The 21,392-nt window shown below is 48.0% G+C and overlaps 1 protein-coding gene across 2 annotated transcripts in view; it reads right to left on the reverse strand.

The window, feature by feature from the left end:
* GFRA2 (GDNF family receptor alpha 2) overlaps nt 1-21,392 on the reverse strand; it is a 102,100-nt gene that overhangs the window by 64,907 nt on the left and 15,801 nt on the right. For both annotated transcript variants that reach the window (XM_045007799.1, XM_045007798.1), the window contains exon 3: nt 9,089-9,172. In XM_045007799.1, the coding sequence (XP_044863734.1) occupies nt 9,089-9,172 (84 nt within the window). The remainder of the gene's footprint in view (nt 1-9,088; nt 9,173-21,392) is intronic.

Raw genomic sequence — 21,392 nt, forward strand, 5'->3', positions numbered from 1 at the left:
GCAAACGGGCACACAGGGTGGTGGACTAGGGCAGGAATGGGGATGGAGTGGTGTCTGAGGCAGGACAGGAGGGTAAGGTCTAGTCAGGGCAGGAGTGGTTGGATCCTCTGCAATAACAAGAGAAGAGCAGCAGGAGGGTAAGGGATGCAGCTGAACAAGGGGTGGGAAAGGGAAACTGCAGGCAAGAGGCAGTGCACCCATGTGTGCAGGCAGATGGGTGTAGGACATTCAGGCTTTAGAGATTCAGGCCTTTCAGTCCCTGCTTCAATCCCCACTGGGTTGGTCAAGATGGTGGCAGTCACATATGCACCACTTAATCCATCAAGAGAGGGCTAAAGTGGGACTTGACTGGGATACAGGCCTAGCGTGGGCTCCTCTGCCCAGGGCTGAATCCCACTATGCACAAGAGAGGTGCAACAGATCAACATACAAATGTCTATTTGCTCCCCGTGTTCCCAAACCTGCACCTCCTGCTCACGTCCCCTGGAGCTAGTGGTGATTCCTCCAGGAGTTTGGAGTAACGCCCGAGCAGCAGCTCTAACCTGCTTTGCGGTGACACTTAGCAGCTCTGACAGCCGTTTGGCGAGGAATCGGATCTTTTTGAAATTTAAATAACATGTTTTCCGCATTTGGCCTGGGAGACAACCTGAGGATAATCACGTTATGCCTCATGCAGCCGTGAAAGCAACACTCCCCTTTGCTGAGCATTTCCCTATCCCATATCCCAGCCTCCCCCTCTGGCTGGCAGTTCCGCCCCTTCCTCCCCCTGCCCCAATTGCCAGAAACATTTCCTGTTAATCACGGGTTGGTTTTTGGAATAGATCAGCCCACGAATTAATAATCCCTGACGCCAGACACTTCACTTTTCATATTTTTCCACCAGCTAAATGTTTCCTTGATGATAATTTAATCCAAAATGCGGGGGGAGAAATGGCCGTGCTGTCTGGAACCCAAAGGGCTGAGCTCCCTGGAGCACCTTTGCTTCAGAAGTTAAAACCAGGAGTTCGACTCAGCAACAATATGATTTTACTTTCCATTTTTAAATCCTCCCTTTGACCCACCTCTCAACTAGATTGAGAAGTCTTCAGGGCAGCGATTAGGTCAGGCGAGGCATTTGTACAGCACCTAGCACAATAGGGGGTCCTGATCCTGCCTGGGCATCACTTCAGGGAAAACAATCTAGCCGCTGCCTTCAATTAACCCTTTCAGTGCTGAACAGAGAAGGGCACTGATAGGAGATCTATGATCCTCTCCATCTGTGACCTGTCTGCTGAGCTCTCCCCCCCGCCCCATTGTGATGCTAGATGTTTTGTGAGGTGGACAAAACTGAGAACCAGTAAACTCATTTCATGCAGGCCACTGAGCTGACAGACAATAACAGCTTGATTTCTCTGAGCCTGTGACCAAGGAGCATAAATAGGACCCTACCAAATTCACAGTCATATGATTTTAAAAATCATAAATTTAATGATTTCAGCTAGTTAAATCTAAAATTTCAAGGTGTTGTAATTGTAGGGATCCTGACCCAAAAAGGAGTTGTGGAGGGTGAGTGTCAAAAAGTTATTGTAGGGGGGGTGCAGTACCGCTACTCTTACTTCTGCCCTGCTGCTCACAGTGACGCTGCCTTCAGAGCTGGGCAGCTGGAGAGTGGCGGCTGCTGGCCGGGAGCCCAGCTCTGAAGACAGAACTGCCAGCAGCAGTGCAGAAGTAAGGATGGCAGGTATGGTATTGCCACCCTTACTTCTGTGCTGCTGCCTGCAGAGCTGGGCCCTCAGTCAGCAGCCGCCACTCTCCGGCCACCCAGCTCTGAAGGCAGCAGCGCAGAAGTAAGGGTGGCAATATTGTGACCCCCCTAAAATAACCTATCAACCCCCTGCAACTCCCTTTTGGGTCAGGGCCCCCAATTTGAGAAACGCTGGTCTCCCCTGTGAAATCTGTATAGTATAGGGTAAAAGCAGACAAAAGACCAGATTTCACGGTCCATGACGCATTTTTCATGGCCGTGAATTTGGAAGGGCCCTAAGCATAAGGCTCTGTAGTCCATTACCAACGCCCCAGAGTAACCAGTCCCTTGTTAGTATCTGCCCACCATTCAGCAGGGTCAAAAGTCTAATGGTGGCAGGCTGTGCTCACGACTCCCCTTTCCTTCACCCGTGCCCTGAGCTGCGGCCCTGGCTGTGGAACGTGAGCCCTCTAAGGCACGAGCATTCAGCTGGCCAGCACAGTGTGTCACCATTATAGGCGCATGAGCTACCTCACTGCAGTTAAGAGCATTAACCTCTCACCGGAGCAGAGCAATATGTCACTTCACTGCTGACAAAAGCAGCCGTTTGTGCCCTTAACTGGTTTTATTTGGAAGCGTCTGAAGGGACATTTTTCTATTAGCCTACCCCATTCCAGGAACGTGCTCTTAAAGAAGCCCTAACCTTCCAGACGGTGCAATGAGCCATGTAATGTACCTCTGAAGAGTAATAATATTCCGGCCCTTCCACGCCTCTCCTGCCTCGTATATTACCACAGCCGAACTCCGTAGCCATAGTGACATGGCTGCTGGAGAGCAGGGTTCGTGTCATGGACAAGGCAAATGGTAAGGGCTTGGCTTTCATCTCCAGGGTTAAAAGGAGAATGGGTGAAAAGAAGTCAAGGCATTGCAAGTCCTGATTTTAGCTGGCTGGAGATGTAGGGGACTTGAGAAGAGGGAGAAGCCAATGGAAAGGCAGCCCCAAGGGGTGGTCATGGAAACTGATGGCCAAAAGTTACAAATGGACTGGGATGACATTCCAAAGGATGCTCAGTGGGTGGCACTGAAGGAAAGACACAGAGAGAAATCTGAGGTTCTCAGATTCCTCCTTGACAGACAGACCACTGAATTCTGTCCAGCCAGTCTGCTCTTACTTGATTTCAGTTGCCAGGGCTAATAAGTGACTTCTTGGTCCCAACTTGAGACTCCTGCAAAGGGTTTAAAGATTTTCCAAGGGAGGGCACTCAACCTTGTCTGAAAAGTCAGACCCCTTTAAATTGTCTTAAGCCAGACACCCACACAAAAATAAAGATGTAACAGCCTTGTCTGGATTATCGGTGGACATTGAACCTAGGACCTCTGTATCTAAAACCATGAGCTGCTTTTGCCTGACCCGGAGGATCAAACCTCTAAGTCAGAAACAAGTAGCAAATTCAAACCTATTTTTCAAGACAGAAACCTACATTACGATGGACATAAGATGACAGTTCCTACCAGTAGCTTAAGAGTAAAAATCCTTACCAGGACGTTAAGTATCAGAGGGGTAGCCGTGTTAGTCTGGATCTGTAAAAAGCAACAAAGAGTCCTGTGGCACCTTATAGACTAACAGACGTATTGGAGCATGAGCTTTCGTGGGTGAATACCCACTTCGTCAGACGCAACAGGATGTTGTGATCCCAAACCCAACTATTAAATATTCAGGAAATTCAGTGTTAAGGTTATTAAGGATTGGAAATGCAGAGTTATAGCACGCAGACAACCTTAACTCCAGGCCCACAGTGACAGACAGAGAGGCCCATGGTGTTAGCGTGAATTACAACTAGAGCTGGGAGAAATTTTCCATCCAAAACTTTTTTCACTAAGAAAAAAATACAGATTAGGAGACACCAAAATGCTTCATAAATTCATGTCAAATTCACTGACTTGTTTCAGTTAAAAAACTGAAACCCTGAAAAAAAGACCTCCCCAAAACTGAAATGTTTTGATTTGAAACAATTTTTCATTTCAAAATTTACTTCAATCTTATATTTAAAAAGTTTTAAAATGCATAAAAAAGCTCAAAAATGAAGCATTTTATTCAACCAAAAATACATACTTTCTTCAACTTTTTGGTTAAAAAAACAACAACATTTTTTAAAACTTTGTTTCAGGTTGACCAGAATTATTTTCCACCCCGATTTTACAGGACAGCCACAGACTGAAAAATTAGTTACTGACACAGCCCTAGTTACAACTGGTCTCTTTGGCACACCTAGACCCAGGAGTCCTGACAGACTTGACCCCAGGTAAGGTTCTTCCCTCTTTTTAGCAGCTGTACCCAGAGTCTGTTCCAAATACAGCATGGGTTCTTCTCGTGGGAATCAAGACAAAATTGTGTGCCTGGTCCATCTGGTCCATTTTCCCCTCACTGTCAGGGCAGAGAGCTCTTGCTAAGCAGTAAGGTAGACCCAGGTGTATACAGATGTTTATATCCTGGGTGTACAGCTGATCTGCCTTGCTTTTAAACCCATTGATTGGAGCGGATCAAAAGTTGGAATTTCTGACATATCAACATTTGCTTTCATTCTGGAACAGGATGAAAACTTGAAATTAAAAAAAATAATAATTATGGAATGGAAATTCCCCCCCCCAAAATGTAGAAACTTTTCATTTAGACATTTTTGAAAAACATTTTGACATTCCTGAGGGAGCCACATTGCATTGTGTGAGATATAGTCCTCCCGGGAGCGCTGCTCATAGGAGACAACAGGTATCCAAATGACAACACCCATAAGGCAAAGAGCTAGAAAAAGGCAGCTTTATGTTATTTTTTAATTGATTCAAAAGGAAACATTTTGGGTCGATTCAATCAAGTATTCTGATCTGGGTCAAACTAACCCACAACAAATATTTCATTTCAATTTTCCCCAATGGGAAACTGAAAAGAAATATTTCCAGCAGAAAATTTTGATTTTGCAGAAACTTCATTTTCCGTTGGGAAAATCATTCAACAGAAGATTCCCAACCAGCTCCATCATTCATATTTTTTTCATAGAAACAGAGAAATGTCGGGCTTGAAAGGGACCTCGAGAAGTCATCAAGTCCCGCTCCCTGTGCCGTGGCAGGACCAAGTAAACCAGGACCTGGCAGGTATGTATCAATCTGTTCTCGAAATCCTCCAGTGATGGTGATTACACAGTCTCCCTTCAAAGCCTATTCCAGAGTTTAACTACCATTACAGTTACAAAGTTTTTCCTAATATCTAACCTAAATCTCCCTTGCTACAGATTAAGCCCATTACTTCTTATCCTACCTTCGGTGACATGGAGAACAATTGATCACAGTCCTCTTTATAACAGCCCTTAACATATTTAAAACGGTTATCAGGTCTCCCCCTCAGACTTCTTTTCTCAAGACTAAACATGCCCAGTTTTTCTAACCTTTCCTTACTGGTCAGGTTTTCTAGACCTTTCATCATTTTTGTTGCTCTCCTCTGGACTCTCTCTCCAGTTTATCCACACCTTTCTTAAAGCGTGGCACCCAGAACTGGACACTGGACTCCAACTAGGGCCTCACCAGTGCAGACTAGAGAGGGACAATTACCTCCACTGTCTTACATATGACACTTCTGTTAATACACCCCAGAACAGGGGTCGGCAACCTTTCAGCAGTGGTGTCCAAGTCTTCATTTATTCACTCTAATGTAAGGTTTCACGTGCCAGTCATACATTGTAACATTTGTAGAAGGTCTCTTTCTATAAGTCTATAATGTATAACTAAACTATTGTTGTATGTAAAGTAAATAAGGTTTTTAAAATGTTTAAGAAGCTTCATTTAAAATTAAATTAAAATGCAGAGCCCCCCGGACCGGTGGCCAGGGCCCAGGCAGTGTGAGTGCCACTGAAAATCAGCTCGCGTGTGCCTTTGGCACCCGTGCCATAGGTTGCCTACCCCTGCCCCAGAATGATATTAGCCTTTTCCATAACTGCAGCACATTGTTGACTCATATGCAATCTGTGATCCACTATAACCTCTACACCCTGTCCAGCAGGACTACCAGCTAGCCAGTTATTTCTCATTTTGTAGTTGTGCATTTGATTTTGCCTACCTAAGTGAAGTACTTTGCACTTGTCTTTACTGAAGTTCATCTTGGTGATTTCAGACCAATTCTCCAGTTTGTCAAGGCATTTTTTAATTTTAATTGTGTGCTCCAAAGTGCTTGCAACCCCTCCCAGCTTGGGGTCATCTGCAGATTTTATACACATATTCTCCACTCCATGATCCACATCATTAATGAAAATATTGGCTAGTACCGAACCTAGGGCTGACCCCTTTGGGACCCCACTAGATTCATCCCCCCAGTGTTCTTTAACCTGTTCTTTCACTATTTTGCCATGGGACTAACATGTGGCTGGATGTTCCTGATTCCTACTCTGCAATTGTGCAATCCTTAGTCAGGTGAGTACTAACTCCACAAGGGGTCTTATGGCCTTCCATAGGCAAGTGCTCACCAATGGGACACAGGGCTGCACAAATTGGCCCTGAGAGAAGTCCTTTCTCCCAGTAGAACATTTAAGGCTTTCTGCTTCTTCATACTGGTACCCTTCTTCAAACCCTATCACTACAAGGTCCTTTCATGTCCATTTTGGGCATCTGGAAATCAAGATCCCTCAGGTAAAAAAAAAAAAAAGAGAGAAAAACCCAAACCAACCAAAAATCAACTCTGCTTTTTCTCCAGAGCTCTTGCTTTGAACCTGCCAGCCGGACCTGCCCCCACCTCTGGACTCTCTCATAAATCACAGCATGTCCAGACTGATACAAATGCAGGTGACACAAATGGCCATCTGCCCTCTCCACCCAAGGCTGGAACCTGGTCAAACAGCCTCCTGGAACTCCAGCACAGATGCCCCATTACCCAGTCACGCATTCCCATTCCTGTTCCCCTCACCACTGACTCCCCTGCCCAAAGCATGGGAATGGCAGCAGGATCTCAGCCCCCCAGAGGGAGGGGGGAGCTGTGTCTAAGTGTCTCCCTCTGGGAAAATCTTTGCTTAATGGACTTGACACTCTGCTGGGCGAGAGAACACGTTTTGTGTGTCTACGAGACAAATGAGCAAATTACGAGATCTCCAGCCCACTTTATCAATTCCTTATTATCCGATGCTTGGAGGCAGCTGGGTCCAAAGGAAAAAAAAAGTAAAACACCAAACCACAACAGCTCTGTAAAAAAAAGAAATCCACTCCAAGGAAGAGCCTGTGCTCTTCGCGCTGACGGTCATGCCACAGAAGATGAGAAGGTAGCACGTTCCAGCTTAGTTCTGTCTTGCCAATTTCTCCTCATCTGCACCCCCAAATGCCCCTCCGAGCCCTACTATGCTTTAGATTGACCTAGCTACATCACTCAGGGGTGTAAAATTTTTCACACCCTAGTGCCATAGTTAAGCTGACCTAACCACCAGTGCCGATGTGGCTACCACCACTCAGGGAGATGGATTACCTCCATCAGTGGAAAAACCCCTTCCATTGGTGTACGTAGCATCCACGCTACAGAGGCACAGCAGCAGCACCGTATCTGTGTCCCTAGCACCCATAGCGTAGACATGACCCTAGCTAAGTGACTAACAGAGACAGACCAGGAAAATTCTGTGCTGCTGTAAACTGGCACATCTGCACTGAAGTTAATGGAGCCCTGTCGATTTCCACCAGCAGGGAATTTGGCCCTGGAGTCATTGCACCTTTCTGGCTATTTTCCCAAGCTGTCCTCTCCCAGGGGCATGACCCCAGAGTTCCTCAGTATCCGTTAGTCATCCATTGACTTTAGCGGGAGCAGGAATATGTTGCTTTGCTGGACGCATCTGGCAGATGGATTCCAATGTCAGGAAATGGGAGGCACCAGACACAGCTATACCCCTGCTCCCACTGACACCAATGGGAATCTTGAATGTCTGAATGGAATGGAGCTGGATAAGAAAGGGGAGGACCTGCAAGCGATGCTTCAACAGTTACACAGCTGCAGCAGGGAGGCCCTTGGAGGTGCATAAATCAAAGAATGCATTTCAAATAGAGAGGAAGAACCAGTGCCGCATAGAACGCACACGTGCACATGGGTCGTCTGGCTTGGGAAAGGGTCCCACAGGCCTGGAGACAATACAGAGGGGCAGAGAGAGGGAAGAAGAAAGGAGACGTAGAATGGAAGGAGACACAGAGATAGAGGGAGCCCTTGAGGGCAAGGAGAGAAGGCAATGTTGGGCTGCAGAATTAGAACTACCCTGAATACCCAAAGGCAGAGAATAGCGTCCAGAGGTCCCATGCTGCTCCCAGACTCCATCTCTGCAAGGTCTCCCAGGACTAGAGCACTCCCCAGAAGATCCAGTTACAGAGTCTCAAGGTCTGACCCAGCCCTGGGATCTCAGGTGGTGGCTCTACGTAACCGGCTCCAACAACTGCACAAAGCCATTCACCTTTTCTAATCCCACTCACCACAACGGTTGGTTACCAACGTCACTGTGTGGTTGCAAAGAGGACTCCTCCCAGCTCAGAAAAATTAGCAGGGGGAAGACCCAGGAGATTCAGTCTGGTCTGTCCCCACCAGGGACCAATGTAGGGTCACCCCTGCACTTCTCTCTACATTTGCCTCCCATTGGACTCTGCAGCAGAGCATTATTAGTTCACTCACGTTGGTCCAGCACTCTGCTCTCAGTTACACTGCTTTAAACTCCAAGTAACTCCACAGAAATCAGTGCAGTGCCGCCAGATTGGCACCAACGTCACTGAGATTAGACTCTGGTGCAACACATTAATTATAGATCTATACATGTGAACCCCAAAAACCTGCTTCTGTTGCCCTGTATTTCATAGCATCATCAGCGCATGGTGTGTGTGAACCACTAACGAATGAGAACAGTAAGGCTCAATTCTGCTCTCAGTCACACCAGCGCAATCCAAATCTCCCTGACTGGAGCTACTCTCGATTTGCACTTTTACTCACTTGCTGCTTTATGTGAAGAGCATCTGCCCTGTAGTGTTTCACGCCCGCTTTGCACGGGTGGAAATAACAGCATGAGGTGCAGGGCGATTGAGAATCAAGCCCAGAGCATTCTCAGTAGCAGTGCTAGAGATGTCACTGTTATCCATAGCTCTAGGCTGCAACATCTTAGTCACAGAATAATGATTGCAAGGCAACCGGGGAAGGGGGGGCGCAATATGAGATATTATGGGGTGGGAGATAGGCTGGAGAGGAAGGGATTGAGGAATGGGAAAGGGAGCTAATGTTTTATCATTCCCCTGGAGGTTGGCAGAAGGTCTATTCACAGGCGAGAGGAAGAGAATATAAAACAGTGAAAGCATGTTTTGTTTTGCTTTTATTACCTGAGAAAATTGAAGCGAGTCTGAATATATCAGAGAGACGAGAGGTGACCGGCTCGTAAGGGGAAGCTTCATAAAATTCTTCTCCTGGAGTAGGGGAAAAAAATAAAATAAAAGAGATTGAAACCCCGCACTGAATAAACCCAACAACCACCCATGCTATTACTGAGCTGCCCCAGCAAGCCACTGTGGGGGAAGCCGGTCATAAGGTACTAAGGGGATTAGGTGCTAAATCCCACTGAATTTCAGCTGGATCCAGCCACAGAAATTCCTTTGACTTCCCTACAAATCCTATTCATCCTGGAATGTTCTGACTATTCATTTCTGCAGAGCTGGTCAAAAAAATGTGACCATAAAAATTTGCCCATAGGAAAATGTAATTGTCAAAATTGACACTTTCCCCACAGGAAAATGTCAATTTCACGAAAGCTTTTTGATTTCCTGTTTCAGGAGAATTGAAACAAACGTTCGTTGCAAATGGACACTTCAAAATTAAATGAATTTTTTTTTCAGTTCAAAATATCTCATTTTGGCATGTCGATCAAAAATGTTGACGTTTTCCCAGATTCAAAACTTTGGGGGATTTTTTACCCCTGCTTTGCAAAAACTGTCAGTATTTTGACAGTACCTTCTGATTCAGAACAGAAAGTTATTTCAACATGTCAAAATTCTCCCCTCACCCCTGAACAGCTCTAGTTCAGGGCTTAGCCTTTGTTAGAATCATGGCCGATTTTGGGGGGGAAAGAAAAGGCATTGTATTGATAAGCAGCTCCCTACAGTTCCTAGTATCACTGGGTCCCTATCTAGATAATTATACAGCATTCAGCACCATCATCTCATAGCTCCTGCCAAACATTAATGAATTTACCTACAGAGACCTGCTATAAATCTGTTGTCATCCTCATTGTACAGATGGGGAAATTGAGGCACAGAGAGGGTGTGTGTGTGTGTGTGTGTGTGTGTGTGTGTGTGTGTGTGTGTGTGTGTGTGTGTGTGTGTGTGTGTGTGTGTGTGTGTGTGTGTGTGTGTGTGAATGCAGCAAAGTCATCTTGTAGCAGAGCTCAGAACAGAACCCAAGTCTCTTGACTCCAAGTCCATCTTCTCACAAACACTTTCCCACATGGCAGAAAGGTGTATATTTGCGGGGAGGGGGGAAGAATTTGGGTGAATATTTTATTATAATTTCAAATGTTTTGCTTCCAAGACCTTCCCTGGGGTTTAATAACCCAAATCTACAGACCCCAAACAGGCTCAACAGAATGCAATAGCCCCTTGCTAAAAACCCCACCCAGGGACCATAACTCTGCCAAAGACCATGGCATATTAACCCTTGGAGCACTGGTATGCAGAGAGCTCAAGAGCTTGTGGCTTTTCTCCAGGATTGCTTCACATCTCCATGGAACTGAGTGAAGCCGTCAGTATGACCAGTATACATAAAGCACCACACTAAGTGCCAAAGCTTGGGAGCACTCCCATTGACTTTAACAGGGTCAGATTTTGGAGAATTGCTCTCCAGGGCAACAAGCCCATTACTAAATTGCCTTCAAGCATCTTCAGGAGAGATACAAAAATTAGCTCCAGGTGATGATCTCTCTTGCACGCACACACACCTGTGCACACAAATTCCTAAACCAAACTGCACCCCCAAAGAGCAGCCGTCAGCAAAGTCAAGAATGGGACAACAAGCCGTATGGGCCATGAGAGCATTTGTCCTTCTTAAGGAGAGATTCATGAAAGGACCATTAATATCAGTCCTGGACCCTGAACGCTCCCATTGTGCAGGGGCTCTTGCTAGAGAGAGAGAAAAAAAAATCAATGGAAGGCCACTCCGAGCTCCCAGCAGAAGACTGACCAACAGCCTCGTGCATCAGTTTCCATTGTACCTAGCCATGCTTTCAGTGAGCTTCTGGCACATCTCTGTGGATTGGGAGAGAGCCAAGCCTTTTGGAGAGGGCCTGTCCGAAGACATTTCCTGCCTGGAGGAAGGGTTGGCAGATGCTGAAGTGCCCACCTTCCTGATAAGTGAGCTGGGGTTGCAGTGGAGGGATTAGGAGCAGATGAACTGCCACGCCACACATGGTCCCATAAACCAAGGAGGACACTGGGTCTAACCACACTGCCTGCACTGGCTCCCTGGAGGTGGAGGCTGGGCTGGGGCGGGCTCCCTTCCAAGCTAGCTCTCTGCTGATCAGCAAAGGGGATTCTCCAGGAAAGGGATAGATGATTAAACAGAGCGGCCTATTTCCAAACCCAGCAGGCAGGCCCAGAGCCTGCTCTGGGTTACATCAGTATAGACCATTGTCTACGGGGGGCCGTGACGCCGGCGTAGCTGAGAGGAGAATCTGGTCCTGTCTGCCCAAACCGGTACTAGGAGGTGTGGTGCTAGAGTGGGAGGGTGCCTTGCAGATAAGGCACAGTACCAGAACTCTGGGGAGCTGGGTTCAATCCCTGGCTTGGCCACAGACTCCTTGTGTGACCTGGAGCAAGACACTGAAGATCAGATTCTTAAAGATGTTTAGCTGCCTAACTCCCATTGCAATCAAGGAGAGTTAGGTGCCTAAATATCTTTAAGAATATGGGCTTTAATCTCTCCATGTCGGCAAAGCAGGGATGATCATCCTTCCTTCGGCTGTTTGGACTGTAAGCTCCCGAGGCAGGGACTGTCTCTTGCTATGTGTATGTGTAGGGTGACCAGACAGCAACTGTGAAAAAAACAGGACAGGGGGTAATAGGCACCTATATAAGAAAAAGTCCCAAAAAACAGGACTGTCCCTATGAAAATGGGACATCTGGTCACCCTATGTATGCGCAGCCCCTGCCACAATAGGGCCCTGATCTCAGCTGTAACACAAATTACAGCTAGTTACTTTTCACTGTGGTCATTGGCTTGCACCCGTCACAACAGACCCAAGAAATAATCATGAGGATCTCCAAGCACTTGGCGATCACCGCTGAATTCATCCTCCCCACTCCTTGCCAGGAAAGTATGTATTATTCATCTCTATTCTACATTACCCACACCACATGCAGTCAGCAGGGACTGACTCCACCACCTCCAGTGGCAAAGCACAAGCCTCAACCACTTGAGCTAAAGGAGTCACTATTAACTAGCAGCAATAACAGGCTCTTATCCTCGAGGTGGGCCAGCCACTGGCATGAGAACACAACATGATTTGGCAGAGCATACAGAGGGGGAAGTGAAGCATGAAGGGATGGGTATGGACGGGCAACTCTACAGCAAACCAAGCCATGGGGTTGGGATGACAAGTGGGTGTCAGGAGTAACAGGGGACCTCCAAATTCCACCTTCTGCCTGGTTTCAGGTGTACAGATGTGAAAAGAACTGACTCTTTTCGGTTCACTGGTGATTCCAAAATGTTTGTTTTGAGCTGAACCAAAACTTTGAGCAAATCAAAACACAGCTTGATTTTGAAACATTTGAGTTTTGCCTTTACCATCCTTAAACTGCTTTGATACTAAAATAAAGAATTTTGAAACAATCACTTCAAAGCAAAACACAAACATTGAGATTTTTCACATTATTTTTTTACCAAAACAAACCTCACAATCTGTCAGTTTTGGTAGACCATACAGATGGTGAAGTAAGGCATGGAGGATTCAAATCAGCCCTGATCTGAGCAGCTGCAACTCTTTGAAATCAATGAAAGTTCCATCCTCTTGTGCCAGAGCTGATTTTGCCCAGATAGTTCAAGTGATTTGCCCACTGTTCTCAAAGAGAGAGCCAAAATCAGAACACAGGAGTCCCAATATGGGGTTCTCTGCTTGCTCCCTAACATCAACACACACCAACATCCACACTCTCGGATCTGCTTTTTCTTTCTCTCTCTCTTCAAATTCAAATTTGCAAGCTGATCTGGAGTAAGGCTACATGCACAAAAAAGGGGGCCTTCTCCTCATAAGACAAGTGCTGGGATATAGGCCTTTACCACCAGGTCATGGATTCAAATCCAACCTAGGTCCATAGCGATCAAAAGCAAATACTCCCATGAGATTTATGTGATGTAACTTGAGTGGGATTCAATTTCGTTCCTAGTGTTTTAAATTATTGGTATGATAGTATTTACAATCCCACATCAAGCTCAGGGCTCCATTGCCCTGGGTGCTGTACAAATAGAAAGTAAAAGATACCTCCTTCCCCAGAGAGCTTAAATGTCACTAGGTAAGACAAAACAGAATCTGTTCCCATCTGCAGGGTGGGGATAAGGCACAGGGAAACAAAGTGGCTTGCCCAAGTCACACAGGGAGTCAGTGGCAGAACCGGAAACAGAACCCAAACTTCCAGAGTCCTAGTCCAGAGCCTTAACCATGAGACCATCTCTCCAACAGCCAGACCTTGCCTCCACAAGAACACTCATCATGCTAATTGTCCTATCTTAGACTCGGTTGCCCTCTCACTCCTGGGGGTAGGGGGATCTCTCTCTCTCTCTCTTGAGTGAAGGGGAACATGGAGGGAGCTTGCTCTGGCCCACAGGTGATGCACCTATTCTGTGAATGAACAGAGATCTCACACAGTGACCCATCAGTTAGTTCCCTTGACAGGGAGGATGCTCAGCCAGAGCAGGAGGAGACAGGAAACTTCTGTTTTTAAAAAGATGTACAAGCCTCCTAACAGACTGTGGCCCACGCCCACTTTTCTAGGCTCTTCTGGATCATTCAGGATATTATTAGCCTGAGCAAGGCTCCTTTTGTCCCCCATAATTAAGAAGCCACTCAAAACCTTCTGCTGGAAAAAAGGCCGATTAATGGGGAGGAAGCAATCAGGCAGGGCCGGCTCCCCTTCCAGCAGCTCCTCCGTGGATGGTTATAAATGCATTTCACTACAGGAAATCCTTCAAAAGGATCATGAGGCAAAATTGGTTGTTGGGATGCTGGGATTGAGCCACCCTCCTTTCCTGCTGCAGAGCAGAAGCAAGACTGGGATGGGACCCGGGTAGTGGAGAGATCAGCAAGAGGAGAGAGAGAGGCTCCAATAGCTTTCACCGCCATTTGGTGGCCTCTGAGAAATGAATTGGTGGGTCTCAGTCCACTTCCCCCGGCCAGGTGTCTTCATGGCATGAAGGGGCTAGAGAAGTAACTCGTGCTTAGTCAGCACGAGCGACAACAGCACAGCTATTGCGCCGTGAGCTGAAACACAAGCCCCCAGATTGTGTCATGGTCACGCTGGACACTCCAGACCTCCCCATCTCAACTGAGCCCAAGTCACCTCAGCTCAGACATGGTACAGTCAGTCTCTCACAAGCTGTCCCATGGCCTCACTCTCTGTCCACCTACCTCACCTCCACTGCCCAGGGACCAACCCGGCCGAAGCCACCCGGAGTACACATTACACAGCACAGACCCGCCGGCCCCAGTTCCAAGCTGTTCCCATGGTGACCAGCTCCTTTCGGCAATGGACACCTGCCCTGCCCACTGAATGTGCCTTGTGAGGAGTCCCACGATTGGGTACCTAGCAGCAGGAAGAAGATACCAATCGCCTTTTGGGAGGGGGCAGCAGCACTGCAGGCCCACAAGAGAAACCAGAAGGCGCCTGCTGGAATTAGAGACCACGGACTGACCTCCTGGAGGTGATCAAAGCACACTGAGAGGAGCCTCAGTGATGTGAGAGAAAGGAATTCCAGCCTCCAGGCTGGAAAGGAGAAGACCAGGAAGAACACAGAGAAAAGGCGTCAAGTATCAGAGGGGTAGCCGTGTTAGTCTGGATCTGTAAAAGCAGCAAAGAATCCTGTGGCACCTTATAGACTAACAGACGTTTTGCAGCATGAGCTTTCGTGGGTGAATACCCACTTCTTCGGATGCAAGTAGTGGAGATTTCCAGGGGCAGGTATATATATGCAAGCAAGAAGCAAGCTAGAGATAACGAGGTTAGTTCAATCAGGGAGGATGAGGCCTTGTTCTAGCAGTAGAGGTGTGAAAACCAAGGGAGGAGAAACTGGTTCTGTAGTTGGCAAGCCATTCACAGTCTTTGTTTAATCCTGAGCTGATGGTGTCAAATTTGCAGATGAACTGAAGCTCAGCAGTTTCTCTTTGAAGTCTGGTCCTGAAGTTTTTTTGCTGTAGGATGGCCACCTTAAGATCTGCTATTGTGTGGCCAGGGAGGTTGAAGTGTTCTCCTACAGGTTTTTGTATATTGCCATTCCTAATATCTGATTTGTGTCCATTTATCCTTTTCCTTAGAGACAAGGCAAGCTACTAGGAGGCAACGTTGTCTAGTGCATAGAGCACTGGACTGGGGACTCAGGAGACCTAAATGCTATTCCTGGCTCTGCCCCAGACCCTGCTTTGTGTCCATGGAGGAGCCGCTTCTCTCTGTGCCTTCTCTTCCCATGTCTGCCCTAGCTAGGGTGACCAGACAGCAAATGTCAAAAATCGGGACAGGGGATGGGGGGTAATATGAGCCTATATAAGAAAAAGACCCAACAATCGGGACTGTCCCTATAAAATAGGGACATCTGGTCACCTTAGCCCTAGCTAGACTGTGAGAGTTTTAGAGCAGAGGCTCTCTCTGACTATCTTGGTTGATGCCTCTGCTACAGTACTACAAATGAATATTGAGAACAACAACAACAACAACAACAACCTCACCCTCCTCATGTGTTATTTTGGCCTGTTACCACAGGCTGGTAAAACTGAAAGGCCATTAAAAGAAAAGGAAACACTTACGCTCATCCTGTAAGAGTCCCTCGTTTAAATCGTGCCAACACATTCACCGTGCTGGGTTTGCTAATGCTCTGATGACAAATGGCACCTTTATTAAAGTGTGTTTAGGAAACACTAACCTCTCTCTATATTGCTTTGCCAATGCAATAAATAATTAAACACTGGCTGAACCTTGCTGCTCGCTAGGAAAATTACCCAGTATTAAAAGGGCATCGAACTTCCCCTAAGCTGGCTGAGAAGCAATTAACCTCTGGGAAAGGCACTGGGGTGAAACCAACCAGGCTTAATGCTGGGGACTAAGCTGCCATGCACCAGGACACTGCAAAACTTGCTCACTTGGAAAGGTGAGTGGAGAACAGTCTATTGGCGAGATGCATTGTGGGAGAATTGAACCTCTCTAAAGCATCACATATTGGCAGTGCCAGAGACAGGATACTGGCTAGATAGACCACTCTGATCCAGTGTGATAGGTTGGGGAGAGATCTAGTTATGGGAGGAGATGGGATACTGGACCATGTTGCCCAGAGGTCTGCTGCACTACAGTGAGTCTACCTGCAAAGTGAGATCTCTGAAACAAGATGGGATTTTGTATGATGGCTTTGGATGGTCCTGCAGCAGCTCCCTGCTATTCTGGTCCTGGGTTCCTCACACAGCTCTGCCAATACCCATCCATGCTGGGCATCAGCACAACCTTCTACAGATGGTCTGTTACCTACTGGTTAGACCACAGAAGTGGAGTCAGGAGTCATTCTGGGTTCTATTCCTGGCTTCCCCACTACTCTGTGCATGAATTTGGGCCCTTTGGCCTTGTCATCACAAGAGGAAAAGGTGTGTTCTTACCCCATTAGCTAATATGTGGTAACACAAGGTAAAATCTGACTGAAGGCAAAGCCATGCAGCTCTCACATGAGTTAACAGGTTGAAGTAAACCTAGCATCCTGGCCAGAGTCACCATCTCACCCTGCTAACCTATGTGAAAGCTACAGCCTGCCTTCCAATACATGGTAAGAACACACCCTTTTTTCCCCTTCTGTGCCTTAGTCTCTTTTGGTCCCTCAGTTTTCTGCTCTGTGAAATGGGGCTAGTATTCTTCCCTCCCTCCTGAAGGTGTTGTTAGGCTAAATTCATTCATGAGTGCAAAGCCCTTTGAAATTGCTGAATGCACGGTGCTGTGGGGCAAATCACCATTAAGTAGAGATTCCAGCCTGGCTTTTATGCCATCCAGCAGCGGAGCTGACCTAGAGGCTAGGGTTTACCTCCACCAGCTGACATGTGTTAAAACTACAACTTGCCTCATCTTCACTTGCAATTTAACATCAGAAAAAAGTGTGTTTTAACCAAGCGTGGGTGAAGGTCTAAGGGAGTCACCAGGAGCCAAAGTTTTCAGAGGTACTCAACACTCATAATCAGGGCCAGATTTTCAGCACGTTTGGGTGCTGAGTGCTTTTGGAAATCTGGTCCCAATGTCAACTGCACACAGACTTACAACACTTTAAATGACTGCAAACCTCTGGGTGGACACACTTATTCCAGTTTAAAAGCTGGTTCTAGTGGTTGAGCTTACCCCTGTACCTTTACCAACACACTAAAACAACATAAGCCCAGTTTAACCCAATTGAAGAGCGTCCACACACGGAGTTTCACTGATTGAACTAAACTAGTTTAAAAATCACAGTGATAGTTGAACAGATGCCACTTTGTGGGTAGGCCGCATTCTATTCTACCTCCAGCCTAGAGCCGCTGGGGAGCCACCTCTGGAGGAGAGTCCCGTGTAAGGAAGAGGAGTGTTATGGTTTTGGTTGCGCTGCATGGTTAGAAAGAGGAACTATTCCCCTTTCATTCCCTGCCACACTCCCTTGGCTTTTAATTACATGAGGAAAAGAAATGAATTTTTTTCACTTGCAGGATGCACTCCTATGACCCTCTCTCCCCCCGACCTCCTTTCATCCTCTCTCTCCTGTTCAGCTCTCTCTGCTTTATCCTTCCTTCCCCCAATTTTTCCTCCCTCCACCCCACAATCAGGCCCAGGCTTTCAGCTGAGCTCAGTTCCCACTGAGGCACCTAAATAAGGGCTGGGTTTTTTATGGGACCTTCTGTATGTTGAATCTGCTGGTCACTCCATTCAGGTGCCCAAGCAGGAGCTTCGGGTACAGAGCTTTTTGAAAAATCTGGCTCTGAATCTTTAATGAGGCAGCCTGGTCCAGCGGCTGATGCATCTGACTAGGAGTCAGGAGACCTGTGGGCTAGTCCTAGCTCTGCCACTGACTTGCTGTGTAACCCTGGGGAAGTCATTTAATGTTCTCTGATTCCATTTCCCCACCCATCTTTAAAATGGGATAGTGATACCCCCCACCCTTTGTAAAACACTTGCAGATCCAACATCCTTTGTAAGTGGCAATTATTATTTCCCCAGGGCTCTTCTGAGTTCCCTACATGCTACCTTACCGGTCCTGCTGGCCACTAGAACATCCTCGCTCTCTAGCACCGGCTTTCTGCATGGAAGACACCCCAGTACACATACACCCACTTTTCACCTCTCTGTTACAAGGAAGCAACATCTGCCATTTCATCTGTGGGTACTTGGAGCATTCCCAGGCATTCAATGGTCTGCAATCAGCATCATGGGCAAACGTATTAAGGAAAAGCTACAGCGCTCACTACGGATAGGGCTGGACATGTCTTGACTGGCTCGTTGTTGCGGGACAGCAAGGATGGATGATGTACCTCTGTCTGGAAAAGATCATCCAGGGGGCAGCCCAGGTGCAAGGGAAATGGGAGGGAGGAAATTTGCTTGCTACAAAGAGCAGCGTCGTGGCAGCTGGGATTGAGGCAGACTCAGGCTCGTTCTAGTCACCAGTGATACTTTTTCACATATCACAGAGCAACCAACTGGGGGATACTCAGAAATGACTGGCAGCCCCTGCTCTATGCAGACCCAGGATGGAAATGACCAGAGCGGCTACAGACTCAGGATTGAGGGGCATGGGCAAAGCTGCGTGAAGGAAGCTTGCCAGCACCTGCCCACCATACACCAAATTCCAGCCAGCTCTCCCAGCCCCTCAGGTCTGGGGGGGTCCCCAATTCCACACCCTAGCACAGCCAGTCAGTCGAGCCACTGATTGCGATGTGATAGCGAGGGGAGGGGAGGGCCCCTGACTTGCTGATGTGGGGGATGGGAAGAGACAGCTTCCTCCCCTTCCCTTTGATGAGGAGGAGAGAGTAGATAATCCTCTCTCCAATAAACAAACCGGCCCAGCACTGGCAAAATCCAATTTCAATTACCTGCACTGCTCCCCTCTCTGATTTACACCCTCACTGGCCTGCAATCACAGCTGCCTCTGGTGCATCTCGAGGCAGTTCATTTATGGAAACAGCCAGCTCCGAGATTCCCTCATGTCCTTCCCACTGCTCTCACTCAACCCCCACCCTTGCCAGAGAATGACCAGTATTAAGGAGGTGCCTGGTTTTCTCCTGGACTTAGGGCAGCTGACAGACTGCATGTGGGGCTTTAGTACAGCCTACAGCCTGTTCCTGGCACATGCCCCTCTATGGCATGCACGCAGCATCAAAAGTCCGTAAAGAGTCAGCCAAGCCTAATGGCCAAAGCAATATCTTGGGCACCAGGAACTCCTGAGTTCTAGTCCCCTTCCTCACTCTTCTTTTTGGGGAAACTGAGGCATGGAGAGCAGACGATCAGTCCCATCCTGAACTGTAGCAGGGGTTCTGCACGCACAGGGGCTGAGGCTGGAATCATATTGTAACAGATACAGGACCACTGAAAGCTTCTTGTCTAGAACGGGGATCCAACCCCAGGCCTCTTGCTCCCTGAGCACAGGCCCCAGCTGCTTGAGCTAAAGGAGAAACTGTGGCACACAGCTAGGCAGGTCCAACACCACCCAGCAGTACTGGCACATATCACTGTTAGAACAATCCTTTCTCCACTTATATAGCCTCTTGCACCCGAGGATCTCAAGACACTTTACAGAGAAGGGGAAGGAACTTGCCCAAGGTCACTCAGTGAATCAGTGGCAGAGCCAAGAACAGGAGCCAGGGTCACAGTTTGCCCTCACTGATGCCAACGTAAGTCTGAAGCAACTCCACTAACTCCAGTGCAGTTGCCATAATCCAGGCTGGAACAGAGCAGAAGACAGCAGGGAGTCTGCTTCGCCAGCCACGAGCCCACCCTGCCTGGAAGATGCAAATTCCCAGAGACAGCGAGCAAGGGGATGAAGTGCCGTTCCCACCTGGCAAGCCAGGGCATCCACTGGACACAGACAGGCAGGAGCCAATACAGTGCAGGGGAGGGAAATGCCCTGCAAGCAAGGCCTGGGGGACACTCATATAGATACACCAAGACTAGATTGACAGCCCGGAGCCTGCTCTGAGAGGGGAGCAGGCAAACAGCCCACGCAAAGGCACCAACTGGAGACCTGGCCCTCTGACCCCACTAACGCAAACTGGAAATTAACTCCCCGCTGCCTGCGCGATGGGCTCCCCTCTTCGTGACCTGTCTCGATGCCCCGACGTGTCTTCTCATTACAGCCCAATCTGCTCCAGTGTGCGCGGCCCCTTCCGGGGTGAGGCTGCCTGGGATCAGCCAGGCATTCGCAGCTTGGCTATGAAAAGGCAGCCGCACCAGAGAAGAGCCCAACCCCACATTCATCTCACCCCCATCAACCCCTGTTCCAGCCCAGTCTGGTTCTTGTGAGGATGCTCCTTCCAGAATACTAATCAGCTGTTTAACATGGAGAGGGAAGCAGTGACAGAGCTAAGAGAGCTGCCGGGCTCCGGGACTGCCCTCTGCATTGGTGCAGCTCTCCAAGCTCTCAGCCCCTGTCGTTGGCGATGGCAGTGAGGGTGTCTGCAGGCACTAGGAAGCCTCATGGGCTCTCCAAGTCTAGCAAATTCCCAAGGCAGGGTTGGGATGTGCCTGAGTCTAGAGGAAGAGAGTCTGGGAAAGGGGAATGGTGAGAAAGAATCTAGAGGAGGAGAGTGGAGAAAAGGAGGAAGAGCCTGGAGGGGAAGGGGAGAGTTTGGTTCTTTCTTCCCCATCCCCACCCATCAATTTGGCTTCTGTTTGATAATGAACGAGGGGAGAGATCTACCTGGGATCTAAACACTGAAACCTTGGGGTTAAAAGCTGAGACATGCCAGTCCAAGACAGCCCTGCTGATACCCCTCCAGCTCTACCCAGGCTCACACCAGCCCATGCTACAGAATAAGGCACAGAATGAACTTGAACGTTCCCCACATAATTCCACTAATGCCCCTCAGTCCTTTCCTGCAGAACACCCCCTGCTATTCCAGTCCTGGACCCCGCACCAGCTCTGCAAGTGCCCCTCAGTCCTTTCCTGCAACACCCTCTGCTGTTCCAGTCCTGGACTCCCCACACACACACTGCTCCACTAACACTCTTCACTCCAGACCAGCTGGCCCCCTCTGCCATTCCCGTAGTAAACCCTCCTCCCAACTACACTAATGAAAAATCTGATTCTTCGCTGCCTGGCACTTGTGTCAGCCATTATCCCACATGTGCAGAACAGGTGTGAATTGCTCCAAATCAGGACACCAGCGGGAATGTTTTACTTCCACTTTGCACAGGTGTAAATGGCAACGAGAGACAGTCAGGC

The sequence above is a fragment of the Mauremys mutica genome, chromosome 2 (genome assembly GCF_020497125.1).
Source record: "Mauremys mutica isolate MM-2020 ecotype Southern chromosome 2, ASM2049712v1, whole genome shotgun sequence".
NCBI lineage: Eukaryota > Metazoa > Chordata > Testudines > Geoemydidae > Mauremys > Mauremys mutica.